General features: G+C 37.8%; 1 protein-coding gene across 7 annotated transcripts in view; it reads left to right on the top strand.

Annotated features, from left to right (window-relative positions):
* Window positions 1-2,268: 2,268 nt before the first annotated feature.
* Window positions 2,269-27,874, top strand: part of APC (APC regulator of WNT signaling pathway) — a gene marked incomplete at its 5' end in the record, with an annotated part of 60,173 nt that continues 34,567 nt past the window's right edge. For all 7 annotated transcript variants that reach the window (XM_084278111.1, XM_084278108.1, XM_084278107.1 and 4 more), the window contains 4 exons: window positions 2,269-2,403; window positions 20,618-20,702; window positions 21,637-21,838; window positions 27,474-27,582. In XM_084278111.1, the coding sequence (XP_084134237.1) occupies window positions 2,269-2,403; window positions 20,618-20,702; window positions 21,637-21,838; window positions 27,474-27,582 (531 nt within the window). The remainder of the gene's footprint in view (window positions 2,404-20,617; window positions 20,703-21,636; window positions 21,839-27,473; window positions 27,583-27,874) is intronic.

Below are 27,874 nucleotides of genomic sequence, written 5' to 3'. Positions count from 1 at the left end.
CAAGAGGGAGGGAACACAAACCAAACTTCCCCTTCATAAACTGGATCCTTACTCCTGTAACAAGCACGTTTAAACTTACTTTGCATTTAAAAAGTCAGCAGTTGCTATCTTTCTACTGCAGCTCCACCCCTCAATCAGTTTTCTCCATTTTCTTTGTTGTGTGCATGCATCTTGTTAATGTTACTAATTATTTTAACTTTGTCAGAATTCCTCAATACGGACAAAAAATGAGAAAACTTGGTACTTTTCACTATTACCTGTCCTTTCATACTAATCATGATTTAAAATAATGAAGAGAAAAAGATACTCAAAATGCATGTTAAATACATGGCATACAGCAGCTTAGATTTAAATGAATGTGTGATAAATACTTGAGTTGAAACAGTTTCTGTAAATATTACAACACAATGCTAATTTACGACAGCTAATGAGAAAATGTTTGCACATCCATCTACCTTTCCCTGGGCTTGTGCAGAACTGTCCATGCAGCACATGGAAATGTGAACTATAACTGGTAGCATTATTAATAAGAATGGGGACTCTTTCCTATTAAATAAAAAACATAAATGAAATGGGGCAAAACCAGTTTGCTTTTTTTTTTTTTGACATCACTCAGTCTTCTAGGTGAAACAACATGATGGGTAAAAGCACAGAATTCAGAGAATAGATGTTTCAGATGGTCTTAATTTCTCTAAAAAGGAGGTCTCCAGTAGAGCATGATCAAATTTTGAAAAAAGAAATTTCAATAGGGTTTTTGTTTCAGCTGATTGGTGGTGTCTTGGAAATCACAATTCTGAGTCAGGCTTCTTCTCCCATCTTTGATGATGACACGTGCTTAGGGTGTGAAGACTTTCTTCTTGAAAAGGAAACAAACTAGTCCTGTCAAATGCACTACAGCTTCTGGTACTGTTCCTGTCTTAGTTGGGATGTGCTTTTCTTTTTTTGTTGAGTTTAGAAATGAAGACATTCTGTTGAGTTTAGAAGTTGTGATTATTAAAACTTGTACTGGGGAGTCAAAACCTTTTTTGAATAATTTTACCTATTTTTTTAGTAAACTGGGTAATTCAGATTTGCTTGGAAGAGTGAACTTAATTACAAAAGGAGTTACACAAGCAGTAAGGTCAATGGCTTAGTAGAGGGTACACAGAAAATGCTAAATAAGAGCTTTTAATTGTGTCTTCTCCGAATTACTGCCATAATAATGAAAAGGAATGTTGTCCTGTATGCTTATTATATTTTTTCTTTTCAGTTACAGGCCACATAGTTAGGAAATTCTTGTGATGACATTGGAAGGGTAACTTGTACAATTATGAAGTGCTAGGCTTCCTTTTATTCACTTGAATGGATGATGAATAAGAGATTGATAGCTTCCACTGTAAAGAGCTTCAACATGGTTTGCAATGTCCATTGCTAGTTGAAAACAACTTTGTGTTTTGGTTTGGAATGTGGGAAACAATTTGAATTTTATAATTTAAATTGGAATACTTGTTTCTTTCTGCTTTGTAATGGCTGAATAATCATGATGGTGTTCTGACTGTTACAATATTGCCTAAAATAATATGGGATATCTTGATATCAAGAATAGCCTTCTACCTTTTTATTCTACTGTGTAATATGACTACTTCTTGTGTTGGAATTCTGTGAGTATATTTGTTACAATTTTTATATATTGAAGTGTATTTTTACAACAGACTTAATTACTACTGCATCTTATGCTTTTTTTCCCTGTTAAAACTCCTCAGTATTTACTGTTTGACTTTCATACAGGATCTCGTTTAGTTTGTGCTATTCCTAGGATATTTGAACATCTGTGACTATCTCTTGTTTGATAAAACAAGTAGGCAGCATCTTTCAGGCATGGTTGATGGTTCTTCTTGTCTGTCCCAAAATGGGGACAGACAAATATGGTTCATTATCTGTGTAGTTTTGCAATGTTAGAATTGAAATTCCAGTAGGAGGGATGCTTCTGTGTGATGCTATGATTTTCTTTCAGGTATTCTGGTTTACCCTAATCCCTAATGCAATTGTTAAGGAGCTTCTTTCAGTTCCTTAATTGTGCGTATCAATTGGAAGCCCACTGAAAAAAGTCTTTAAACTAACATTAGTTGTAGGCTTTAATAGTTTGTTTTAATGGATTTAAATTAATTGTTCAAAAAGCTGAGTGGTAAATGGAAGACAGATAATTTTAAGATTAAACTGGGGATGTTTTCCTAAAATGTTTAAATTGTGTATTTTCTCTTAATTTTTTAGGGCTGAGGGTAGCCCAGGATGGCCGCAGCTTCCTATGATCAGTTGTTAAAGCAAGTTGAGGCATTAAAGATGGAGAATTCCAACCTTCGGCAAGAGCTAGAGGATAACTCGAATCACCTAACAAAACTGGAAACGGAAGCGTCTAACATGAAGGTATTGAGCGCTCCCTGCTTGTGTGCATCAGGGTTTCTCTTACTGCCTTTTGTGTCATGGACTTGCCGTCGCTCAGCAAGTTTTGTGTGGTTTTAGATTCCTACAGAAGTCTTTTTCCAGGCTGTGTGAGGGCAAACTATCAAACCTACTTAGTGAAGAATTTGATTTATTTTTTTTTTTAAATTTGAAAATCGAAATATTTGAAAGTAGTTTTTTAGAAACAGCTTCCATTTTTCATGGCTTCTTTTCTGGTGTGTCATGGTAAGCACTACCATTCCGGCACTGCTGTACTTACCAGCAGGAACTCTACTCTGCTGACATAATTTGACAATGCAGGTATTATTCAGCTCTGGAAAACGGGAGAGAATGGAGATTTTCAGTGTTTTTGGAAAAGTTTAAAAAAAATTGGGATACTACAATTATGTTTTAACATCCCAAAAGAAAACGTTCCTTTTAAAGTAAGATCACAAGTTCTCTAGCCTCTCCTAAGGGCAAAATTCATACTTTATAATTTCACCCAGATCCTCCATCTGGTGTTTGTTGGCTAGGTGTAGGCCTTCAGAGCCACCTATCCAAGAGGAAATGCTAGGCTCAGCTGGAATGGAGATGGATTTTATTCAGTAGGAAAATAGATACACAGCTGCATCCGTGTGATCCATGACGCTGAACAAGGCAGAATTTCACAAGCATTATAGCTGCATTAATGTAGTGCTTTTCCTAAGCCGACAAATCCTGCTGCTTTTTGCTGGCAGCCAGCAAAACCAGACTGCTTTTGGTACCTCAGTATGGCTAAGAAATTGTTGGTATCTCTGTATATACTATACTGCTGTATAGGGTAGGCACATTCTAAACGTTAAACAACATTTGTATGCCCATCTCCTTGGTTTCAAATCTGTGTATCACAGACTTACTGTTCTTTTGTAGGTAATCTTTACTTTTAAAAATTATTTTAAAATATGATAATCTGATTATTATAGCAATTAAAAATACTTTGAACTGAATTTCTTTTCCTCCAGCATGTAGGTTATGACCTGTACGTACACTGTAAGAAAAAATCTCTTGTGTTCTGAAGCACTGTTCCCTGTTATGCCACTTGAAAGCTGCACAAATTTGCAGATACATTCAATACTTTCCACTGCTGTATAAAAGGAAAATGGGTCTGCTACCTAAATTGATAGGAAATTATAGTCCTTAACACCAACAGTTTGAAATAGTGGTTGGCATTAGCAACTATGGAAAAAAAAAATCTTTGTTCAGTTAGGTATCTGAAAGCTAGTTCTGTCATTTATGCTGTTTTTCTTCAGAAAAATTCACAAATTTGTCAGTAACTCCTCTTCCCTCCCTGTCATTGTAGTCTAAAATAAGGGAGGGAAGAACAGGAGAAATGGTCTTCCTAATAGTTTGAAAAAGGAAGAGTGAAAATGTATTTTCTGTTCTTTGTCCCCATACAGTTCCTTTTCCCTTTTTCTTTATTTTTTTAAAGCTTTTGTGCAGATAATTAAATTTCCACTGACCTAGAGACAGACCAGCTGTATAAGCTCGTCTCTAGGGCATTAATTTGGGATGTGGAACAGCTTTCTGTCCTTACTTCAAACCTGGCAGACCACCAAATGGAAAGTGGCTCTTTTGCACTCCACAGAGGAGTGCTTATGAACATACTCAGAGTAGATGTCGCATTTTTTCTCTCCTGAAATGCCATTCTATATCTGAGGAATTTATCCTAAAAAAACTCCAACTCAAATACCAAACTCGGTATGTTTCTTTTCATTTGGGGGGTGGGGGGGTGGTGAAGGGTTTAGTCAGATTAATTTTATATATTTTTTTTTAAAATTCACATTCAGTGGAGAAAGGCTAAGCAACTGTGTTCTTCAGGGGTGCTTGCTGCTGTACCCGAAACAAGAAGCTGTTTCTTTCCCTCATTTCAGACGTGCTTGGAGAGGATTGAAATGTAGCTTTGACTTGATTTGAACCTGCTGGAGGATGTGGGAATGATCTTGGACTCTGGGGGTGACTTTGATCCTGGGGGTGTAGTTTGATGGGGATCGTTGTAGGATTGTCTTTAGGCAGAAGTTATTTTATCTTTGCAGGCTTTTGGCGAAACTATGCAGTGGCTTTGTTCCATTGAAAGAAACTGCATGGTTTGTATGGTTCCAGTGCCATAATTAGGGATATTTCCAAGAAAAGTAGTTGGAAGAACCAGAGCAGTGGAAATTGAAAGTCCTTTGACCACCATATTAGCAGTTAAAACTTAAAATATTTTGGAAAAAAGTAACTCTTTGGGAGCATGTAAGTGCCACAGAGGCCTAGCAGCGTCTCCCACCAAGTAAAATCCCAAATATAAGTGGGAGAGGGGGAGCAGCAGCAGGGAAAACAAGCTGTGGTTCTGTGGCAAACATAACTGTTATTGCACCATGAATGTTGATCTGTGGGCTAGTGTAGAAATGTCTCACAGTGCAGAAACATCTCACAGTGATTCTTTGGCCTGGTAATGTGTTTGGTTGTATCTCCTGTTTTATCAATTGAGAAAAGCCGTAGTTAGGACAGGCAATTTGAAGATGATACTGTGTCTTTAAAGAAATTGATTTGAAGTAGTATTGTTAAAAGGTTGTGTAAGTGTGCCTCATCTTTATGATCACTCCATTTCAGAAATGTAAGGTAATCATGCTGGAATTAAAAGCTTAACATGAGCTCATCTTGCACATGTATTTATTATAAACTACTGCTGACCTATATAAGGACAGTGCCTAAATGCTTCATGTTAAAGCTAAATTTCATATTTAAAAGTGAAAATTGTACGTTCGCTGACCAGAAAACAACCTGGTGGCTAAACAAAGATAAATGTGATAATGGGGTGCCACAGTGATTAGAAAAACAGTATCTACTTTGTTTTTTTAATTTGTGTTGTCCTAGGGCTTAACTGTTCAAACAAAAGAAATCCCTCAGAGTATTATGACTAACTTGGGAAATTAAGTTGTTACTGTTGGCTTACTGTCAGATGAAATACAGCAGTTTGGTATGATAAAATGTTCTCTCTAAATCAGCAAATACGCTATTTGATGGTCAATGAAATAATGATGTAGGCCCACAAATGCATAAAAGCAGTTTCAGTGTCTAGATGTAGATAGTAACGGTAACTGCATAAAACGCCAAACTATGGACAAATTTAGAAAAAAAATGAGTTTTATTTTAATTGAAAACTTGTAAAATTCATGAAGAGACAAAAGCAGTCCCAGCATCAGCTGTACTCCTTTATGCATGTAAATGTAGACGAGTTTCTTTTAGAAAAAGACCTTCATTCTTGAGACATACATTGAAAATGAAGACTTTACTGCCTGGTTCTTGTAAAAGATAGTTTTTTTTACTGTTAAGGATGGCCTTTTTTTTTTCCTTTAATATCATAGCTAACTCATATCCGCATATATAACTTAACTTCAAGTACTCAGGAAGTAGCAAAAAGATAATGCCATGCGTGATTTCCACATTCATTCTGAGTGCTAGGGTTCTGCAGTAAGTTCGTAATGGGTATTACATTGTCTAAGAAAGCTGTCTTCATTGTACGTGATGCTCTGTGGGCAAAATTTTCTCTCTTGATATAGTACACTTGAAATTGCATTCTATGTATGATTTCCCAGCTTATTTAATGTCCTCTATGCTGTGTCCACACATATCAATAATACAGTAGGAAGTCTGTTTAGAATATTCCAACCCGCTAAATATCCACAAATATATAGACATATACAAATATACAGAGTTAAATATATACAAATACATAATACACAAAAATAAATATACAATTAAAAAGAAAAAGGTTAAACTGTTATTCTCAGGAAATTATGAGGTATTTATTCATGGGCCTTTTTTGGAGTTTTTTGTTTTGTGAAAGATAGAGGGGTTTTTTGGAAGATTATTGTCCTCATATAAAGGGTTTAGTTCTAACAATTTTCTGTGGGTTTTTTTGTTTGTTTGCTTGTTTCTTTTAAGGATTTCAGGTTTAAAAGACATAGTTACTGTGATGTCCAGAGCATGTCAGAGTGGTTTATTTTTCACATGGATGTCGTTTGTGGGTTTCTTCTGTTAATTAGACAGCGGGGTAATAAACCTTGTGATGCTGTTATGTTGGATTGGAATGGATTTTGTGTAAACAAAAAGCAAGTTTGAGGATTTTTATTTGCACAGTGTTAATGTAATGTGGTTGCAAAATAATTTATGCTTACAGAGTGTAGTATTCTACGTGGATTGCTGTATTGTGCGAGTTTTGTGAGGTTGGTTAGTTAATACTCAAATTAGCAGAATTAGAGGTAAAAAGATGCCATGGTGTCTGGTTTTCATTTGTTTCTGTCATGAGGGATTTGTGAGAATATGAGACAGCTTCTATTTTATTAGACTGTGATTTTGTAATTAAACATGATGAAGTTGCATATCATTTTATCCACAAATATAACTTTCTATAATATATTTTTATGACTATTTAAAGGGATGAATATACAAATCCTTAGCAGGAAGAGCAGCCTGACAAGCAACTTAGCAATTTAACACTTACAGTAGCGGGTTTGTTTCATGAAAAAGAAAGAATCTGAAAAATTTACTGCTTCCAGCTTGGAGTTTGTTAGCATACATTTGTTTATAAAAACAGAAGATTGATGTTCAGAATGTTCCAGGAACTATCTGGCTTGCAATGTTTTGACGTTCTTTTACACTTTTTGGACATGAACTCTTTGTCAACCTTGTATGCAAGTAGCATTTTGTGATTTATAGGCCATAAGAGGTTTTGGGGTTTCTTTTTTTTTTAAAAAGTGCTGATTATTTACATCAGGTATACTAGTGGTACTAGTGGCTGAATCACATCTTTTTTTTTTCAGATGTTTACACTTGTAGCAACATAGTATGTCAGATACTATTACTACCCTTTATCCCCCTTACCTAAATTTTAAGGGTTGCTTTAAAATGGCTGCTGAGGGATTCTCTTCTGTAATGTGTGACTTTTTATTAGATATCTCCCTGATCAGGTAAGCAACTGATCACATCTTTTAACTCACCAAACCCCATTTCATGGTCATATAACCTGCTTAGCCACCATTTCTTGATATTTAACCTTGAAAACCTACTGTATTCTGATCAGCTGTCTCTGATTGTCAGTGTTTAGTGATTCTCATTGTAAGCACAGAAGGTGCTAGGAGATATTTTTGTAACTGACATGAGAATTTTTGTTCAAGTATCATGGTAAGCTGTGTGTGCTTGTGAATTAGATCTTGAAGCCTAACACGTTCACAAAGACCGCTGATACATACAGCTTAACAATTTTGTCTTGTGCTATATACATATATAATGTGTATCTATCTGCATATGAGGTTCCTCGAGGAGGTGATAGGTACATTTAATGGATATCCATGTTTGCAGTGCCATCTTCAAAAATCTGAATGCTTTTTCTTCTAAATTACACTGCTTGCTGAGGATACTTACTATATCAGAGAACAGGAATTTCCAAACTCTTTCCAAATGGAGTGTTTTTAGCTTCATCTTGCCTTTTTCCTTTTATTTTCAGAGAAAGGGGTTTTAGTTGACATTGTGCACAGTAAAATGTTTCACCAAAGCATGTAGAAATAATAAAAAAAAAACCCTGAAAAATTATGTTAGGGTATGAAAGCAAAACATCCAGTACACTGAAAAGAAATGCTTGTATTTTAATTTAATATTAATTTAATTATTAATTTATATTTTAATATAAATAAATTTTTGCTCTGAAATGGGCTACACATTGTAATTTCTGAATTACACAGATCTGTGTATAGGCTGCACATTGCAAGCAAGCTGCAGTATAATTTGAGAAGTTTGCATTTGAGCCTTGAATTTATTATGATTGGGATTTCTTTGTGCATCCTGTTATGCATTAGAGTATTAGCATCATTTTCAAAACAGCCAATGGAAAGCTGGTTTTCAGGTGATGTCAGCTACCTGCTGTGTTGTTATTTCTGCTAAGAGGTCAATTCAGACAAAACACAGTGGGTTGTAGTTGCTTCATGGACCAAACCAATGTTATGATATTTCCAAAGTAATTGCTTGTTTGGAGCTTATGGCATTTCTCTTCTATGCAGAGAACATCTCACTAGCCCTGTCAGCAATAAAACTTTTATAACAAAGGGATAAAACATAGTAAAAGGTCAGAAATAAATTAGATTCACCAGCCTTTGAAAGCAACTTGAGCATGGAATTGCTGAGGTGTGAGGTATAACCTGTTCCACCCTCTCCAGTAGTTGAGAAGATTGAGGTGTGACCCTTTGGCTTTAAAGAAAGAGCAGAGTGCAACCTAAGAAAAAGGAGAGGTCATTCACTAGAGTGATCACGAAATCTAGATACTTAAAACTGTAATTTGTAGTCATGCAGATTAATTCCTTTTGTTGTAGTTTAACCCCAGCTGCCAGCTAGGCACCACACAGCAGGTCACTCACTTCCTGAACTCTCAACTCTCCACCTGACACCCCCTCACCCACCCTGTCAGGATAGGGAGGAGAGTAGGAAAAAAACCCTTGTGGTCTCAGGTAATGACAGTTTAATGGAACAACAAGGGAGGAGAATAGTATTTTTTTATAATAATAATAATATAAAGCCAGTGATGCACAAATGTAATTGTTTACCACATACAGGAAGAAGGAAAAAACCAAACCCTGTTGCCCAGTCTGTTTCTGAGCAGCAGTGGCTCCACCCAGCTAGGTTGCCCAGTTATATGTAGAGAGCAAGATGTTCCGTGTTTTGGAACATCCCTTTGGCTGTGCCCTCCCAGCTTCTTCTGTACCTGGCAGGGTGTGGGAAGGTGGGTTCGTGTAGACACAACTACCTAGAAACAACTGAAAGCAGCAGTGTGTTATCACCATCATTCTTGTACTAAATCCAAAACCAGCGGTACCAGCTACTAGAATTAACTCCATCTCAGCTGTAACCAGGACACCCTTCTGTCAAAGTCTTCATCAGTTAGTCAGATGATAAATTCTTGTGTGGTGTGGATCCCGAAGTTCCTCTATAGGTGGTTCCCTCCCTGCAGCAAATTCAGCTACTATGTCTTAGTCAAAGCTTCTCTTCTGTATAACCCACAGTATGTCAGCCTTATTGCTTAAGACATTGTCTGTTAGTTAGGTACCCCCTAGTTCATCAGATTCTTCACCAGCGTGTTTCCACTTGATTCCTTAACCTATCTTGCTTTATTTGTGGTCTGATAAACATAATGGTACTGAAATGCAAACTGAAAAAAGCTCAGTGATTGCATTGGGGGTTGGTTTTGGCTTTTTTTTTTTTTTTGCTTTTCCACCAGACAAACATCTGCACTGCTTACCAAATTTCTGTGTCTGCATGTAATTTTTCTGCAAAATACTTCACATGTTTTAAGTCCTCCCGGTTATAAAGACCACTTGTGATTGTCAGATAGAGTATTCGGATGCCTGTGTTCTTTCAATATATTCTTAAGTTATCTGGAAAAAAAAGAGTTAGATGTAGAAGTTTGATGATGTGATAGAAACAGTATGAAGACCTGCAAAAGAATCTCCTGGTATTGATTGGATTGAATCACAGCAAGTAAAATTCACTGCTTTGAAGCATAAGAGAGTCATGACAGCCTTACCTTTATATAAAAAATGAGGGGTTTTGAATTAGCATGGCAGCAACATAGTAGGTGGGCTTAGAGGTACTGTAAATATCTAAATATCTGAAATGTCATTTTTTTTTATAAGTTGTTAGGTTGGTGCTTAGATTATATCCAAAAAGTCTTTCTGATACTAGGAATTTCTGTGTGTAGATAGGGAAACAAAAAAAAGCTGTAATTATGTCAGGATGGACATATGGTGCATCCAGAAGTTGAATAGTATGTCCTATCCTGATGAACTTCTTCAGGAAGTATCTAGGAAAATTAGTATAGATGTACCAAAAAAACCACAAAAAAAGATTCCTCAGGTGTCATGATTGAATAGAATGGGACTTTTCAGAGAGAGAGGGAGGGGTGGGACATGGGATAGAAAGAAGGTTGTTGAGCTCTAAAAGATCATAAATACCATGAGAAAATTTAGTAGCAAGTTTTTAGTTTCCTCCAATCCTAGAACTAAGGGACGTCAAATAGCATTCTCAGATAGCAAGCAGAAAACAAGCAAAGCAGAGTTTCTTTTAAATCCTAAGTCTTTGCCATGGGAGCATTTGGATAACAGGAGAATTGATCAGGAGGTAGTACCACTGGAGAAGTGCTTTTAGGAAGTCTGAAAGTCAAGGCCAGCTGCAAAGAGGGGTGAGAACATAGAAAAGAAATGAATGATGGGTTTGGTTTTGTCAATGTATCCTCAAAGGTTCCTCAAGGTGGGATGTTGGTGTGGATGAGCATTTGGCCTGTCTCAGTGTGATGGACAGCATTTGTTCTCAGTTCTGTTATCTGAGGACGAACTCCCCTCCCCTTCTAGAGCTCTGAACCATTGTGAAGGAGAGGGAAGGGTCATTCAGAGGTTTGAGGGGTGGAGGGGACTGGAGTGGGGTGAAGGATGGAAGGTGACAGTGGCAGCCTGAAGAATAAATCCAAACACCATGTGATAGAGTAGGAAATGGAGACCTCTGCCTTGCCAGGCGTGGGGAGCCTTTTCTCGGACCAGGTAGCACGCTGCGCTTCACATCTGCCCTGCAAGGGTGGAGTAGGCAGTGGGGTGGTTCTACTGAGACTCAAGTCAGCAGTTGCAGTGACTCTTCAAGGAACTTTTTCTCATTTGATTGGTTAATATTTTTAATTAAATGGTTATCTGATTGTTGTGGTTCATAGTTTAGCTTTTTGTGCTGTTTAAAAACTTCTTGGTCGTCTTTGGGAGCTCAACAGAAAGTGTTAACAAGAATGTTTAAGCAGACCCACCACGAGGCTCTGGCTACCAGGAAAAGTAGCACAGTCCCTGGTGCATGAGTTTTTATGTTCCTGGAGAACACTTCAGCAAATAACTGCAGGAAAGCATTTTTAGTGAAAACTTGTACTTTGTGACAATTGGGAATAAAACGTGTAGTGATTTAAATTTTAAAATTCTGTATGAGGTGGCACTAGGATACCTTTGTCACGTTAAAAACTGGTAGAGTTTGGGTGGTGGGTTTTGTTGTAGGTTTGGGTTTTTTTAAGGAAGCCAGAGTTGTTAGATTATTACAGTCATTAGATTATAAAGGTCCAGAGAATTTAAATCATTTCAATTTTCACTAGGATCCTGTAGTTTCTTTACAAGTATGAAGCAGCTGCAAACCATGATCATCCTGTGATGTGTCAACACTTTTGCTGCTCTGAGGCTGCAGACATGTTCCATTTCTTAACGTATCCCTTGGTTCTGGCATTTGGTTTTGTTGCATCATCCTGTTGAGGCCTGTGCATACCTGGCTTACAGCTTTCTTGAGAAGAATCCTCTTTACCTGGATACAGGTGGTACTAAAAGAAACCTCTTTTTTCACTTGTTACTAGCAGCAGTTGAACACAGACTGTGTGTCACCAGCTGATGAGAACCTTCTAGCATGGTCTTCATTTGCTCGTTGCCATGCAAGTAGTGTACTGCAGAAAGTGGTGCCTGTGTTGAATCTGCCCTTGTCTTGGCGTTGTTTCCATGCATCTTCCAGCCAACTCTAATGAGTCAACTTCATTTTGTCTGACTGATTTTTCAATGTTCTGGATGATGTGGCCAAAGTTAAGGGTGGTTGGTTTGGGTTTCTTTATTCTTTGTACTCCTGGTTCTTAGGAGTTATTTGTATGGTACTGTATGCTCTGCTGACTTCAAAGACCTTGTTTTTCTTCTCTAAACTTCAATTTTTTTAAAGCTTGTTTTGATACATGCTTTGTCTGGCACACAGTGGAGGCTTTGTCTTGATTTCTTTGATACTTCACTCAATTCTGTTGTGGGCAGCTTTAGGGGAGCTTTAAGCAGGAACATAAATTACAGCACACAAAGGCAAATGTAGAAGGAACTACAAGTGCTTTGAAGAACAGGTCAAGGTGCAGTAGCAAACAAGGAGTTTGTGCAGTAAGTTTTCTGCTTTTGAGAAGAAAGCTATGAAAGGGAAGCAATTAATCAAAAGTATAAATTAAAGAAATTTCTGTGAAATTCTTTGTATCTGTTTTCAGTGTTGTTTCAGATGAATCTGACCCCCAGATCTGTTCTTTGCTCATGGCACTAACAAATGGTATGACTGAAAGTACCAAAAAATAGTGATTTACACAGTTCAGTTTATTTTCAATTTTTTTCTCTTTAGATGAAAAACACACCACTGAAAAAAAATGTAAAATGTTTTTCATTTGCACATTTGAAGATTAAGGAAATCCCAGCTTTAAGATAGGCAATGCCACCCTGATTTTGTCAGCTGGTTTGTACAACATGTGGTACAATTTTACCTGCTCTACAAAAAACCTCTTCTAAATTTAGCATGTACCAAGGCTCACAATAAGGATAAAAATATAATCTTGTATAAAATACTGTTATCTTCTAATTCACCTCTTCAAATTAAGTCTTTAAACAAATACATATTAATGACCTGCAGAGGGTCAGGTCACTTAAAAGTTACTTCTTCACAGAAATGCAGTCTGCAGGATACTTTTTTCCCCCCAGAGAATATACTTAATTAAAAACAGTGGAGTGTTTTACAGTATTAAAACTAAAAGCCCATCCTCTTCCTTCAGCTGCATTTCTTAGCCAGTCTGCGTCTCCTTGAATGAGTCGAGGTCTCAGTACGAGTTGCGTGTTTGGAAATTGCACGACCCCATTTACCATCAGAACCGCTGCCTGCAGGCAGCTGGGCTAATAGGAGAGAATTCCCTGAGAGCTCTGAGATACAGCTCTCACGTAGCTCTGTTGCATACTGGACAGACAGTGCTCAAAATCCAGTTACATTCAGTACAACCTACCAAAATATTTTGATTCAGTAATAAGTCTGTATTTTGCTTTCAGCGTAGCTGAGTTAGGCTTGGTATTCTGAAACACAGATTTAAACTCACTGCAAGCTAGCTGTGCACAGTAATGAATTGCCCAGCTGTAGAAATTCCACATCACACCTTTTTAATAAAGGAGAATGTTGAAGCTCTAGTCACAGCATAGGATCTGACACTTTGAAAGTCAGGTCCTCTTCCAAATGATTTACCACACAGGCATTTGCACATATCCCTCTTCCTGGTGAAGGCCTATTTTAGCTTTATATTCATCTCATTCTGTGCAACAACAGGTGTGATAGAAATGGACAGGTCATGGTGACACACTGGTTTGTTCTTTGAGTAGCCATACGTGTTTTCTACTTTTTTCCTCAAGTCTTTGTTTCTGCTCTATTTAACTGCCTGTACAAGCAATCTTACCATATGTGATAATAGCTAGCTGAGCTAGTATGAGGGTGAAATGAGCTGCATAGTCTCACATGCAAAGGCTGTTCACCTGAAGAATTCTTTGGGGCAGGTTTGCAGACCAGTAGCTGCCTTTTTTTGCTGCCTAGTAGTCATCCGTTGATACTGAATGCCTCTTTGGAGGCTAAATTGCTAAAGATTGTACTTCCAACTCATGAAAATACTATTTTTCAATGTTTTTCAACCAATATGTTGTTTGTTGAACAAATAAGGAGAAGAGCAGCTAATTAATCAGAAACATTCCTCACCTGTATAAATACTTTTGGAATAGATGCTAAATTCTGGGCTTCTGTAACTTGTGCTGTGTGAATTCATCCAGTATTTTCTTTCCAGTGTATGCTTGCTGTCTATTTAATTTCAATACTTCTTTCTCATTCTGTAAGTCTTTCAACATTTTAAGTGTTTTAAGGGAAAATTGTAGTCATGGTTAGCGTAGGAAAGAAACGTTCTATGCATTTGGGTTTTTCCCTCTCCCCCCTCCCCCCTCTGCCCCCGCCATCCTGATGTAAACTTTCATCTTCCTTCTCAAATTAATTCCCTTAATTGAATTTTGCATGTGCAGGATGTTTTTGTGGTGCCACCCCACCACCACCACATACCTTTCTGGACGGAAGAGATGATCTCAGTCCTGGGGCACATCAGGATTGTGACACGGGGTGGAAGTGGAAGGATATGGGTAGTAGAGTATGTGTGCAGGGGGTGGTGCAGTGGATCAATCCTCTAAAAATACTACGAAAAACAAAAGTAATTTTGAAGGCATTTAATCTGTCTCGGTCATTTGATAAATTCTAATGTGCAAATGGACAAAAGCCCCATGAGCTGAGTTGGTTATTACAGATTGAATCAAATGATGAGTTTTGGGAAATGCTTCTCTCTCATGACGGTGCAGCTAATGCAGTTAGACATTTGCAAATAACTCTCTTCAAGTTCATGTGAACAAAAAAATGTAGTCATAAAAGTCATTTAACATCTTGCAAAACACGGGCATTTAAAATATCAGTGAACTTATTTAAATAGTAGAGAAGCAGCAGTGGCATCGTGTTGTATTTTACTTGATTTGTATATTTAAGTTTGCTGGTATGATTTGGCAGGACAAGGGGGAATGGATTAAAGCTAAAGGAAGGAAAGTTTAAATTGGATATTAGGGGGAATTTTTTTTTTTTTACAGAGAGAGTGGTGAGGTGCTGGAACAGGCTGCCCAGAGAGGTGGTGGATGCCCCATCCTTGTAGGTGTTCAAAGCCAGGTTGGATGGGGCCCTGGGCAACCTTGTGTAGCTCCAGGCCTGGAGGTTGGTGGCCCTGCCTGTGGCAGGGGGGTTGGAGCTCTATGATCCTTGGGATCCCTTCCAAGCCACACCATTCTATGATTTCACAGCAAGTAAAATTTTTGCATTGTATTTGCCACTCTAAATATTCTACCAGAATCCAAAGTGGTTGGAGAATTGAATAAAAGTGGCTTTGCTTTTTTTTTATAAATATCTATTTTTTATATATATATATATATAAATTTATTATTTTATTAGAATTGGGGTGACATTGAGCTGGTGAGATTATATATAGTTTCTGGCATTATTTCATGCAGCATTCTTTCTGAGCATAAAATCCGGTAACATTAGCTGATCTGACAGTGGGCTTGCACTAAAACCTTAGTAGACTTCAGTCTGTGCTTACAGCAAGTGACAGCTCTTGAGCATGGTGGCACCAAGTGAATATCTTTTAGGAAATAACATTGTTGGAAAAGAAAATGAACAACAGCATTTCGCATAACAAATGCTTTCCACTTTGTACAAGGATAAAAGATGAGTTGCCCCAGTATTTCACCTCACTCAGCAGTGCTGTCATTGCTGTTATCATTTGGACCTGGTTTTAAGGTTGAGCAGCCAGAGCAATTGCTTGGCACTTCAGGCAATCATAAGGTCTCCTGCCAAGTTTGATTACATAGTGGTGTAATTCGCAAAAATGTATAGGAATGAAGAGACTCTTCCACAGCTCTTTGTCTCTATGAGTGTTATACTGTGTGTGTTGAGAGAATTAAGGCACTCTAAAGCTCATATAGATAGAGAGATCATGTAAGACCTTGAATTTAAGTTTCTGCTTTCTGTATATGCATTAAAAAAACAGTATTCTGCTGTCATTCCCCTCCCCTGCTGTCCCATTCCCCCCACTGTTTTGACATCTCATGTTTTTGTTGTGTTTGAGTGGTGGATGTGCTTTTAGTATCTCTTGCCTTTTTTCCTGTCCTTTTAAATCAGTAATAATTAAAAAGGTGTGCAACACTGGATTGAACTTCAAAAATCACTTTCAGTTTAGAGTGCAATTGTATGTTAAGTTTTTAGAATATCGGGCTAAAAACATGATTACAAATGTTGTCAGGAATATTCTAATTCTGAAATACTGCTAATTTGATTAAAAAGAATAGTTCTGAGTCATTCAGTGTGCATTATTCCCATCCTGTATGGTGTTAAGATAGATGTTCAGTTACTGCCTGAAATAGGGAAGACTTGATATATTTGTGCAGTTAAACCTGGTTTTATACTCAGATGTTGTAAATAAAGTGGTAAACAAGATAAGCAAAATAAAACCCAACTAAACTGAAAGATAGTTCAGTTTTGCTTTTATGTGCAAACATTGAAAGAAACACACAGTGAAGCCTGTGTGTGCATTGATAGGGATGGCTCTTCACACATGGCCAACTATAGTTATCAGCTGAAAAGGATCAGGCATGAAGATGTCTTACAAAAAATGGGTTAATAGGGTAGCTTTTCTTTGAAGTCTCTTTAAATGTAGACTTCGGGTTACTTTTAAAAGGTGCAATACATTTCAAAACATTTTGTGGGCTTACTCTTCCAGCTGGTACTGGCCGGTGAGCAGACCTCGTGTACTGCTGCTGGCAGTTCCATATATTTAACTGTCATTATAGTTTTCATACGTTCTGGCTTTTGCTTGATAGACAAAAAAAAGTGAGTACAAGTAATCTCATGCTATTTAAAAAGGGGAGGGGGAAGCAACTAGTGTTTACAGAAGACTGAAAGTATCTGATTTGTCTGAATGGTTGTCAGGGCTCCTTTTCTTGCCAAAGGAGAGGGATATGTCTAAAACAAAATGGCTTTTTGCAGATATCATCTTTTGGAATTTTTCTAAGTATGAATATTAATAACGGTACATACAGTCCTGAAAAATTGAATATACTTAAAAATCTTTAATTCACTGGGATTTGAAATCTGGCATTGTTAGTACTGTTCCTCTATGGTTCCATTCTGTATTAGCAGCTTGGGTAAATTCACAGTCATTAAGCAGTTTAATTTACCACCCTTACAACTTAGCTGAGCGCAGGAACTGTGTTAGTTAAGGTGCTTTTCTTCTCAGTAGTTTTCCAGTTACTTGCTGACAGGTCTGATCTTTTTTAATTATCCATAAAGTAGTTGTAAGGTCAGGACTATATTCATAGAGTCCAAGCAAACAAAGCAACAACAACAAAAAATTGACATTGTTTCTGTACTTCACAGTCCAGGGACTGTGAAAAACCTTTTTAAATGATGATGAGTCACAGCTGAGGACAGCTCCACTTCCAAAAGCAGTCTTTTGTACTTCCCCAGTAGGACAAGATAAACTAGGTTATATGTAAATGACCATTAAAGTAATTTGACTTACATTCTTTAGAAGAACAGAAAAAAAAAAACAACTTTGGATCCTGCCATATAGATCAACTTCACGTTTGTGTGTTTTATCAGTAAGTCACTATCTAGTCAGTGAAGAATTCACTTAGAATAATGCTATAAACCACTGCTAATATGTTTATTCAAACTTGCATAACTAAATAGAATATTAATTTCAGTTAAACTGATTCAGTTTTATTTGTGGAAAAGATTTTACATTTTAGCAGACACATCAAAATATAAAATTACTATAGAAAAGAACAGTTTCAAAGCACTGTAGTAATCTTGGAGGGGAGCGTGTGGGATAACTGCATGTAAACAGCATTAGTGCTGAGTCCTGGAGTGAACAAATGAAAATTTCCTTTATTGTAGTAATAGATAACTTGCCAGCTTTCCTCCAAATGGGTAATTGCAGAAAACAGAATTCTTTGTTCATTTATTCAAGCAAGCCTGTAGATTCCCCAATTTGTCATTTTAGCACACTGCCTCATATTCCACAGTACTTGGCTGAGGACCTGCATCTATCTCTCTAACCTTTGTCATCTTTGTCAGCTTAGATTTCATTTGAGTTCAGAATGGATGCCATAGCCTCATAATGGCATTGTTACCTTAGCAGTACTGTAGAAGAGAAATGTAGGAAAATACAGAAAAGAACGTTTTACCCAGTAACTTAAAAAAATGCATGAGCTGTCAAAGAGAAGGGGATATCTGAAATCTGAAAGTTACAACCTAAATTAATGAATTGTAGCAGAGAAAATTGAGAAAGGTGATCCAGCATGCTAATGTTTAACTGCTACCAATAACCAGGAAGAGCTGCCTGGACGTCTCGTCATGTGATTTGGTAGCACAGGAAAAGGAATTGGATCTTGACGCAGGACTCATTATGTAGGAGAGCATCCTGAACATAAGATTACTGAAACTGCAGAACTGCCACTCAGGGTGGTGAGGGAAGAGGCTTTTGAGAAGGCAACTGGAGGAGGAGTTGGAAGTTTGGGTTGTCTTATTTTCCAGGACCAAGATCCTGTTCTTAGAGAAAAGGGGTTCATTATTTCTGAATTTACCTGAGTTGGAAGGTCTTTCAGAAACCTGTAAAACTCCCAACACCACTCCACATATCACATTGCCCTTTTAGGCTTTTAAGCTAAGACTGCTGTCTGCAAATGTTACATGCCCTGATGTCAGGTAATGTAGGAATCTCTCGTTGAGAAACGCCAGATTACTTGTTTCTCTGACTTTGCTGACAAGGCAGGTGTTCTGTATAGAGATGCCTGGGTCATATGGCTAATGAGGATGCCCTTGAATGTACTTAAGCACTAGCACAGTGGAGATGTCTTTCCAAAAGTAGTGATTTTATCACCCCAGAGTTGATCCTAAGGGCTATGCCACTGCATAACAGGTAGTGTAGTAAGAGCAGATCTGTAGAGTAATTATGTTGAAGACCCAATGTGTGTGCTACATATGTTGCAGGGGATTTTTTTGTTTGTTTGGACTAGGTCCATCCTGATGCCTTGTAGTGAATGTCCATTAGCAGTCTTGAATGTCACTACCCAGTTTAATCAGAAAGGAATTTGGTTCGTACTCCAAGATCGCCCTACAATGTGAACCAAATTGCAGTGGCTGGGGCAGTGGGAATGCCATCAGACTGATCCAGTCTGAAATGCAAATGCAGACACATGCTTAACTCCCATCAGCCAGTCAACACGTAAATTGGGAAATTTGACCTCAACCCCACCTGCCGAATTATTTCCACAGAACAGTGTAAACACAGTTAGTATGTCTGTACACCAGAATTCCTCTTCTTAGAGTACCAGCATCTAATTACACAGCAGGTGAGTGCAGTGTCTGTGCTACTCCTCTTTGCTCTGAGTCTAGTACTGGGAGATTGTTTCATTGGAATCCTGTGTGGTTTTTTACTCAAAGTCCGTTTGGTTGGGGGTTTTTTTTGTTTGGTTGGGTTTTTTTTTGATCCAAGGAAAGACACTTTGAATTTTTTGAACACAAGGAAAAGCTTGGTAGAGTGTTTAAAGAATATCTTGTCTTCTTGTATATGCTGTTTTGTTTCCTTTGAAAAGAACAAAATTAATTTAAAAGGTATCCTCTGTACAAGTAGGTTGAAAGAACCATTAATGTTGACATTAAGATATACTAGGCTCTTAAAAGAGTAAAACAGTGATGTAGAGATTTTTTTAAATAGTCTAAAATGATTAGTTTTCCGGTCTGAACAGAAGTACAGTTCTGGGTGTAGAGTCTATGTATGAAAAGTATGAAGTAACTTCCATTATTCAGAATTTTCTTCATTTCCTGACTGTTGTTGCTTCTAAAAATATTTTATATGCCACAGCATGAAAAACGATACTTTAAATTCCAGTAAGAATGTTTTGCCTTGTGGCCAGTCTTTTCAATTTATTTTTCCTATTGGTGCATCTGCCATTGTGATAGAGAAAAGACATTCTCTAACTTGCATTTAATTTTCTACCTGAATTTAGGCCACTGAGCGTAAGCGACCCGGGGACCCTTTTAGCGTTGTAGTCATTGTTTACTACAAATCTTACTGTGCATTAGAAGTGTGTTCCTTCTTAAATACATAGCTTCAGTACCACACGCCAATATTCTTGGCATTGAAGCTTCAGTGGTGTGGAGGAGCCCTAAATATCTTTATTTTTTCCCTTTTTTTTTTTGTAGGTGTAGCAGTAGTGGTATTAATAGGCCGAACAATATGACACCATGAAAGAATCTTTTTTTCCTGGTGGTACCAGAAAATAAATCCTGGGGAATACTTCTGTTGTGATATATTTGAGGTTTTAAAAAATGTGGCATTCAAGATAGTTTGGTAATTTTTCACAGTGAATCCAGATTTTATTTTTACAAAACTAACCATAGGTGTGCAGATGGAGAAATTCAAGACAACTAGTATTCAACATGAGAAGTACTTTTAAATAGACTGAAATACCAGAAAGGATGAGTTATTCAAGGTATACTTTACATCATGACAGTGCTTGGGGAAATACTGTAGAATATATTTAATAGCAATTAGAATTATGACACTTGATCACTACGTGCATGAAATACAGTTTACATCAGTGTCTCAGTAGCTGTTGCATAAATTTGCACTTGAGGGCAGGATAAGATGTGTTTACTTTGTGGATTATTATTATAAGGATTTCTTAATTAAGTTAATTTCTTACAGGAGGTGCTGAAACAGCTACAAGGAAGCATTGAAGATGAGGCAATGGCATCTTCTGGACAAATTGACTTACTGGAACGACTTAAAGGTAAATCTAGAATTACAATTTAAGTAGGTTCATTTGTTTCTCAGTTGTTTTTTCGTTGGGATAAAATTTTCTAACTCAGCTGTATATTTCCAGTGCAGACCTTAATGCTCAGGTGTAGTTTCAGTGCCTGTAATTTTTGCTAAGCATTTTAAGAACGTTCATAAAAATACACGTTCCTACACTGCTGTTGTGCTTTTGCCACTGTTACCCTGGGGAATCAGATCATTTGCTTTTGATACAACTTGCATTTCATTCAGTTCTTCAGAAAAATTTACATGTATTTAAATTAAAGATGGATTAGCTCCACCAGTTTTCTAAACTTGTTTGCATGCTCTGCCCTCTCCATGTCATATTACTGGAATTGTATCTGTCGTGATGCAAATTGATGCCCCCCTCCCTAGAGCATCTGATGGAATATGCAGTATGCCATTATCAGGGATGTGCAGAGCAAGCCCGGACCACTGACTTCCTGTATACATGCATTATCCCTACCAGTGAACCAGAAAGGTCATAGGGGATGTATACATTTAAGGGCACTGTGGTGAAAAGAGCTGTCATCATTTATGTGACAGAGGAGCATCTGCAGGATCTCTGAGAAACAAGCTATTAGCAAGTAGGCCACAAGAACAATTTATGTGACATTTATGCAAAACTGCCTATTTCTTATGTCCTCTGGGAAAGAGACAGGGTTGTGTGGGGATAAGGTTCTGATTGTCAGGATTGCAATTTGGCCATCTGCTCAGATGTCTAGGATTCTCCAAGTGCACCATTAACATTGACTTTACTCACGTGGTGTCTTGTGGATTCCAATGCAGAATGTTTCCGTGAAGATACACATTTGTTCAGGAAATAAGAAATTAATATAATAGACATGATCTTTTAAATTTGTGCTGCTGAACTTGAACTCTGAAAGTGTTTGTTCTTTATTATCCAGAACTGAACTTGGAAAGTACCAACTTCCCTGGAGTGAAGTTAAGGCCAAAGGTGTCCGTGCGTTCATATGGGAGCCGGGAAGGGTCTGTGTCAAGCCGTTCAGGAGAGGGCAGCCCTGTTCCCATGGGGTCATTTCCAAGAAGGGGATTTATGAATGGAAGCAGAGAAAGCACTGGTTATTTAGAAGAGCTAGAAAAAGAGAGGTAAATTTCCTTATTTATTCATCCAGTATGGATTGACTTCTAATTTTAACATTAAAGTTTACTGACACATGTAAGTATTTAGCTATCATGCATATGTTTTGGACACTGGTATATTTATGTTGACAGGAATATATATAATGAGGAATACACATTGTATTTAGAGGCACAGAAAAAATACCAGAAAAAAACCCACAACTTAAAATGCATCATATGTTTTCTGCTGCTTCTTTGTATATGTGTTTCACAGTTCCTGTTTGTTGTCTGAAGGCTATTTTATTTGGATCAGCAGATACCAGCACCTGAAATATGCATCCCCAGCACCTCCATATCTCTTCACCACTGTTGATAAGTGGTGAAAATGTAACAGTGTGATGGTGCAATCTCTTTCTCTTTTTTTGTAAATGGTTATAACTCCTGTAGCTGTGTGGGCAGTTATTTGCTATTAGCAGACATTTACCTAGTGATTTTTCCCTCTCAGGAAAAATGTCTGCTAAACAGAAAGATTCATCTTCAAAATGTTGTTCCTATCTGATTTTTTTGTTGACAAAATAAAAAAATTACTGTTCTTGAAAGGCAGTGGTATCCATTTAATAGGAAGAACATAATACCAGGATGTAATACAGATTTGTAGCACTTTACCAGTCACACAGGGAACGCAAGGTAAGAGATAAACAGCTATTTCCAGTGAAGACATCTTTGTATCTTAAAATTAATCTGACTGAAATTCCAGATGTTTTTGGAGCCTTGTCTGTAAGACAAAGTTTCCTAAAGATTTGGTCATTGGCAGCTGCTTAATGGGTAGGATGTTAGGCTGGGGGCTGCAAAACCAAATAAATAGCAATGCAGTATTTTTATGCCTAGTAGCTGCTAACAAGAAAAAAAATCCACTTTGGAATCAGTGCAAAGTTTGGTGGGTGCAAAGTGGTTTCTGAGCAGCCCTCGAGGTGTCCCTTCCTTAACATCATACCATACTTAGGCCGCTTTTATACGATTTTTATGTATCAGATGGAGCTGGAGTGACTCTAGTCATACATGTCTTTTGTTGTGATTGGTGTAAATTTTCCTCACTTTACGTTAAAAAGCATAAACTAGCAGAAATTCAGAGCGTGTGCTCAGTTGTGGGGTGGCTGTGCCTTGGAGGTGGGTAGCTTTTTGAGGTGGACGTGTGTTACAATGATAGAATGAGGAAAGTTCACCCAAAGGACGTGATTTTTACAGAGAAGTGTTAATTGCTAGCTCAGTTCTGGTTCAGTTCTCACTCAGGGCAGAAACAATGCACCTTCTTTGTACCGTAACACGCCAGGTTCCCATATATCACGGAGCCTGGTCATGGTGTCTCCACCCTGCTTCACCCTCTGTGCACTATTCTCTCAGGGTCAGCACATCAAGCTACCCTGGTGTGGCCAACCTGTAAGATTGCCCAGGGAACTTTTGTGGAATGGACTCTCAACGTAACACTACACTCCACCTGGAAGTTTCTTCAGTGCTGAATGTTTTAAAGCATGGACATAAGTTTAATTTTTAAATCACCTCTAGCAATTACTCCACAGGCTGACACACTAGAAGGCTGTACTGCCATTCAGTGATATCTGGACAGGCTAGAGAGTTGGACAGAGAGGAATCAAATGAAGTTCAACAAGGGCAGGTATAGGGTCCTGCACCTCTGGAGGAATAACCTTGGGCACCAAGTACAGGTTAGGGCTTGACCCTGCTGAGCTGCAGTGCTGTAGAGAAGGACTTGGGAGTCCTAGTGGACAGCAAGCTCTCCATGAGCCAGCAGTCCAGTGAAGAAGGCTGATGGTATCCTGGGGTGCATTAAGAAGAACCTGGCCAGCAGGTTGAGGGAAGATGTCCCCCTCTGCTCTGCCCTGGTGAGGCCACATCTGGACTACTTTGTCTAGTTTTAGGCTCCCCAGTTCAAGAAAGACAGGAAACTACTCCAGTGGAGGGCTACGAAGATGATTTAGGGACTGGAACTTCTCTCTTGTGAGGAAAGGCTGAGACAGCTGGGTCTGTTCAGCCTGGAGAAGACTGAGAAGGGATCTTACCAGTGCTTAGAAATATCCAGAAGATGGATGTCAAGAGGATGGGGCCAAAATCTTTTCAGTGGTGCCAAGCAACAGGACAAGGGGTGATGGAGACAAACTGGAACATAGGAAATTCTGTCTGAATATTAGAAAAAACTTTTTTACTCTGAAGGTAACAGAGCACTGAGACAGGCTCCCCATAGTGGCTGTGGAGTCTCCTTCTCTGGAGACATTCAAGACCCGTCTGGACACAGTCCTGTGTGGTGTGTTTTAGGTGATTCTGCTTCAGCAGGGGGGTTGGCCTAAAGGATCTCCAGAGATCCCTTCAAACCCTGACTGTTCTGTGAATCTCTGTAGTTAACACTTCCAGATATGGAAAAATTAGTATTAATTTATAGCAGCCAGACTTCTTCAAGGTGGTTAGCACATCTGATTTATGATCTGTGATCCTTTCCCCATCTTGTGGTTTCTAAGGTGATAGTGCTTTGGTCATTTTTCTCTGCAGTAAACAGGCCATGAAATGATCTTTGTTCCAAGTCATGCTAAAATAAAAAAGGGAGGGGAGATAAGAATATTTTCATTTCAGACAAGCTTAGGCAGTCTAACTGTCACAGCTGATAGGGTAAAGATTGTGGAGGCACAGCCAGATGACATCTGCCTTCATTATTAGTGAAATGATGGGTAATCCAAACCACCCTATTCTTTATGCTGTTTTACCTATAGGAACATGTAGGGCATCGATGGGATCCCTGGGTAGCCAAGTGAATCAGAACTTGGAGAGAGGGGGTGGTGTAGGACCATGCAGCTGAAATCACTACAAATTATAAAAGAAAATTAACTACTTGTTTTCCTATGTTTTGTGTCTGAGTTCATTTGGCATACTCATTAAGTTTCTGTGTTTCTAAACATATATATAAACACGCATTATTTGCTAACACAATTTTTGTTGGCACTTAAACAGACTTTCAAATAGCTGGTGGCAATTGCCAAGCCTCAAAATACTAAAATGATTCAGAAGAAAATAATTTTTTGGAAATGTGCAGCAAGGGAACATTTCCACTCAGTATCTTAACACACTGGCACAATATATGCTGCTCATGGGCAACAGTGTTTGGGCGAGGACTAAATCATGTATTAAATGCATGTGAAGTTGTCAAATTTATGAGGTGTTTATTCATAAACTAATTCACTAGAATGTAAACAAATAAGTGACCTTCTGAGGGGAAGAAAATTAATCATTTGATTCACTTTACCAAAATAAAGTTGAAATTGCCTGTTTCTCATTTGCTTAGCTCTCCTCTGATTTCAAATTTAAAAAAAATTGTGTGTGTGTCTGTATGTTTTTTAGGTTATCAGTTTAAAGTATACTGCTCATTAAATATGTCCTGCTTTTTCTCTGACTATTTCCAGGTGTATTTGGTAATACACTGTTTCAGCAACGAAACTTTTCAGAGTACGCTGCAGATTACTTTTTGGTTGCATTGCCTTTTGCAATTTGGTAAATTTAATTATCTTATATTTGTAAATTCAGTAATCTGCCACTAAAGGTGACAATCTTGCATTGAATTCTTAAAGAAAGTGTTTGTATGCCTTATGTATTCCTTCTGGTTTATGCCACTCTCTTTTTTTTTTTTTTTTTAAAAAAACCCAAACTTTCCTAATGGTGATTTTAAGCATTATCTCTGTCTCATAACCCCTTTCTCCTCCTATGCTTATATCCCCTTGGCTGACTGTATGATATACCTAAGTCTTAGAGCATCTATCAACAGTCTTCCATTTTCAAGATTTGTATTTTATCATGTACCAATTAAGTGAAAATATTTATTATTGTAATTTACATAATGGAAGTAGTGTAGCATATAGTTAGTTTCCTTTCTCCCTTTTAACTGTGAATAACAATGACATCATTATCCAAAAAAAGATTTCCAAAAGAAGAAACCCATTTCTGCATTCATTCAGCTTCATCTATTGTGGGGAGCTTCAAAAATACCACATTAGAGATGTCTTTCAAAGTAAGAACTCAGAAGAGCAGTTCAAATTGGAAACTTTTTGTTAACTCATAGAAGTCCCAGAGGCTTATTTCTTTTGCATTACTGCATGCTCACTGAATTTGACAGTGTATGACATGGAACTGAATTTTCTCCATACTGTGGAAGTTCTGCTACAAACACTTTCGGGGTATAAAAGGATGGAATCATTTTCTTCCATAATCAGGAACAGCTTTTCTGCTCTAAATGGTTTCCTAACCTTGGGAAGTTCCAGAAGGCTGAGATGGAGCTTGTATCTGATAGTAACATTAAGTGCGGGGAGCAGCTTATCAGACACATCTACAGACACTTGCTGCTTATTTTCAAGGAAATTGAGGTGCAACCTGCTGTAGTTGTACCAACCCTTAAAGCTTTGTGCTGAGAGACCATAAAGACATTATTTAAAATCTGAATTGTAATGGAGCAGTGGTACCAAGTTAGTGATCCCAAATAGAGCATTACTCAGAAGCAAAAATGACACTATTGAGTAAGACAAATCAGCCTCAGGTCGTGCATTATGTTTTTTTGTGGAGGATGGTTCCTAAGTTCTTTTCTTGCTTCTAGCATCCCTTGTGCATGTCAAAATAGATTGAATGACACAGCATCTCACAAACTGAATACCCTACATTTTACAGGGGGAACTTAATCACATGTTCACTTAGCTGAAAGTAATCCCTCCAGTTTCTGCTACCAGCTCTTTGACATCCAGAGGCAGAACTAATCGGTCCTTTCACATTTGCAAATCCTCATATGGTAAAAATAAGTTTATAAGCACTGCATTGATGATGCTTTTGCAAAATTGATTTTACAACTGGACACAACTGGTGCATGGGTACCCGAGGTAGAAAAAAGGGGAGTCATGCAGAATGTGCAGAGATCAGGAACCCAGTGTATGAGAGCTAGAGGATGGGCAGGAAAAATTACTTTACTGACAGGCTTTCCCCAAGCACCATCTAGTAGTTTTTCCTTCAGTCTGTCTAAAGAACTTAGGGAATGCCTGCTGCCCCATCCTTGTGGCTGAAGAGTTTCTGTTTTCTGGTAATACTGCTACAGTTACCTGCAGTGGTATTGCTTGCTGCTTCTTTTCCCTTTGATTGTAAACCCATCTAATGTAAAAGCTACAGAGTGTATGACTTTATGTGTAGTCCTGACATTCTTAAAACTGTTCTGTTTTACCATAGCTGTTGAATCAAATTTTATGCCGTTCTGTTCATATTTTAAAATATTCAGCACTCTTAGATGTGTGTAGTTTTTCAGTCTCTTCCAGTTGAAGCAAGAGGACCTTTCAAATTTAATTTTCCATTTGAGCACTGGTCAGGTCACTTGCACTGAGTATGGAGTATAAATGTTAAGTCCTCAGAACTAGTTTGAAATATTTTTAAAGCAGGAACCAAGTTGAACAGATCCCCTAAAGTAAGAATTCTTTCTTCTACAGAAAGTTCTGTCACACGGAAGTTTGATTATCTTCATTCTCAGTCATGACTGGCATGCTATATCAAAGTAGCCAGGGAAAATTTGTACTTGTGTTGTATGTTGTAGTTTTGTTCCTTAACAGCTTATGTTTGACAATGTTTTTAATAGATCTCTTTTGCTTGCGGAACTTGAGAAGGAAGAAAAAGAAAAGGACTGGTATTATGCCCAGCTTCAGAACCTGACTAAAAGGATTGATAGTCTCCCCCTTACTGAAAATGTAAGTATCTAAGTATGCTTGGTCACATATGTGGTGCTAATGACCCCTCTTTAGATGCTGTGTATATTTTATAAATTTGGTGGCATTCTCGACTGTCATTTTAATTTATAATATTCTTATTCACTGTGTAAAGCTAACAGCCTAAATAATGCCTTTCTCATATACAATTTTACACATTAAAATTCATATCAGTATGAATAAAATTCACAGAGAGAAGCACTGAAAAGTCCTTATGACAAATGAGTTACATGTCAGTAGGCCGCTTATTTCACTCTATACCCTTAAGGTGTTT

The sequence above is a fragment of the Gallinula chloropus genome, assembly GCF_964237585.1.
Source record: "Gallinula chloropus genome assembly, chromosome: Z".
In the NCBI taxonomy this organism is placed as follows: Eukaryota; Metazoa; Chordata; class Aves; order Gruiformes; family Rallidae; genus Gallinula; species Gallinula chloropus.
Note: the sequence above shows the minus strand (reverse complement) of the source record. Positions and strands in the feature narration are given on the sequence as shown.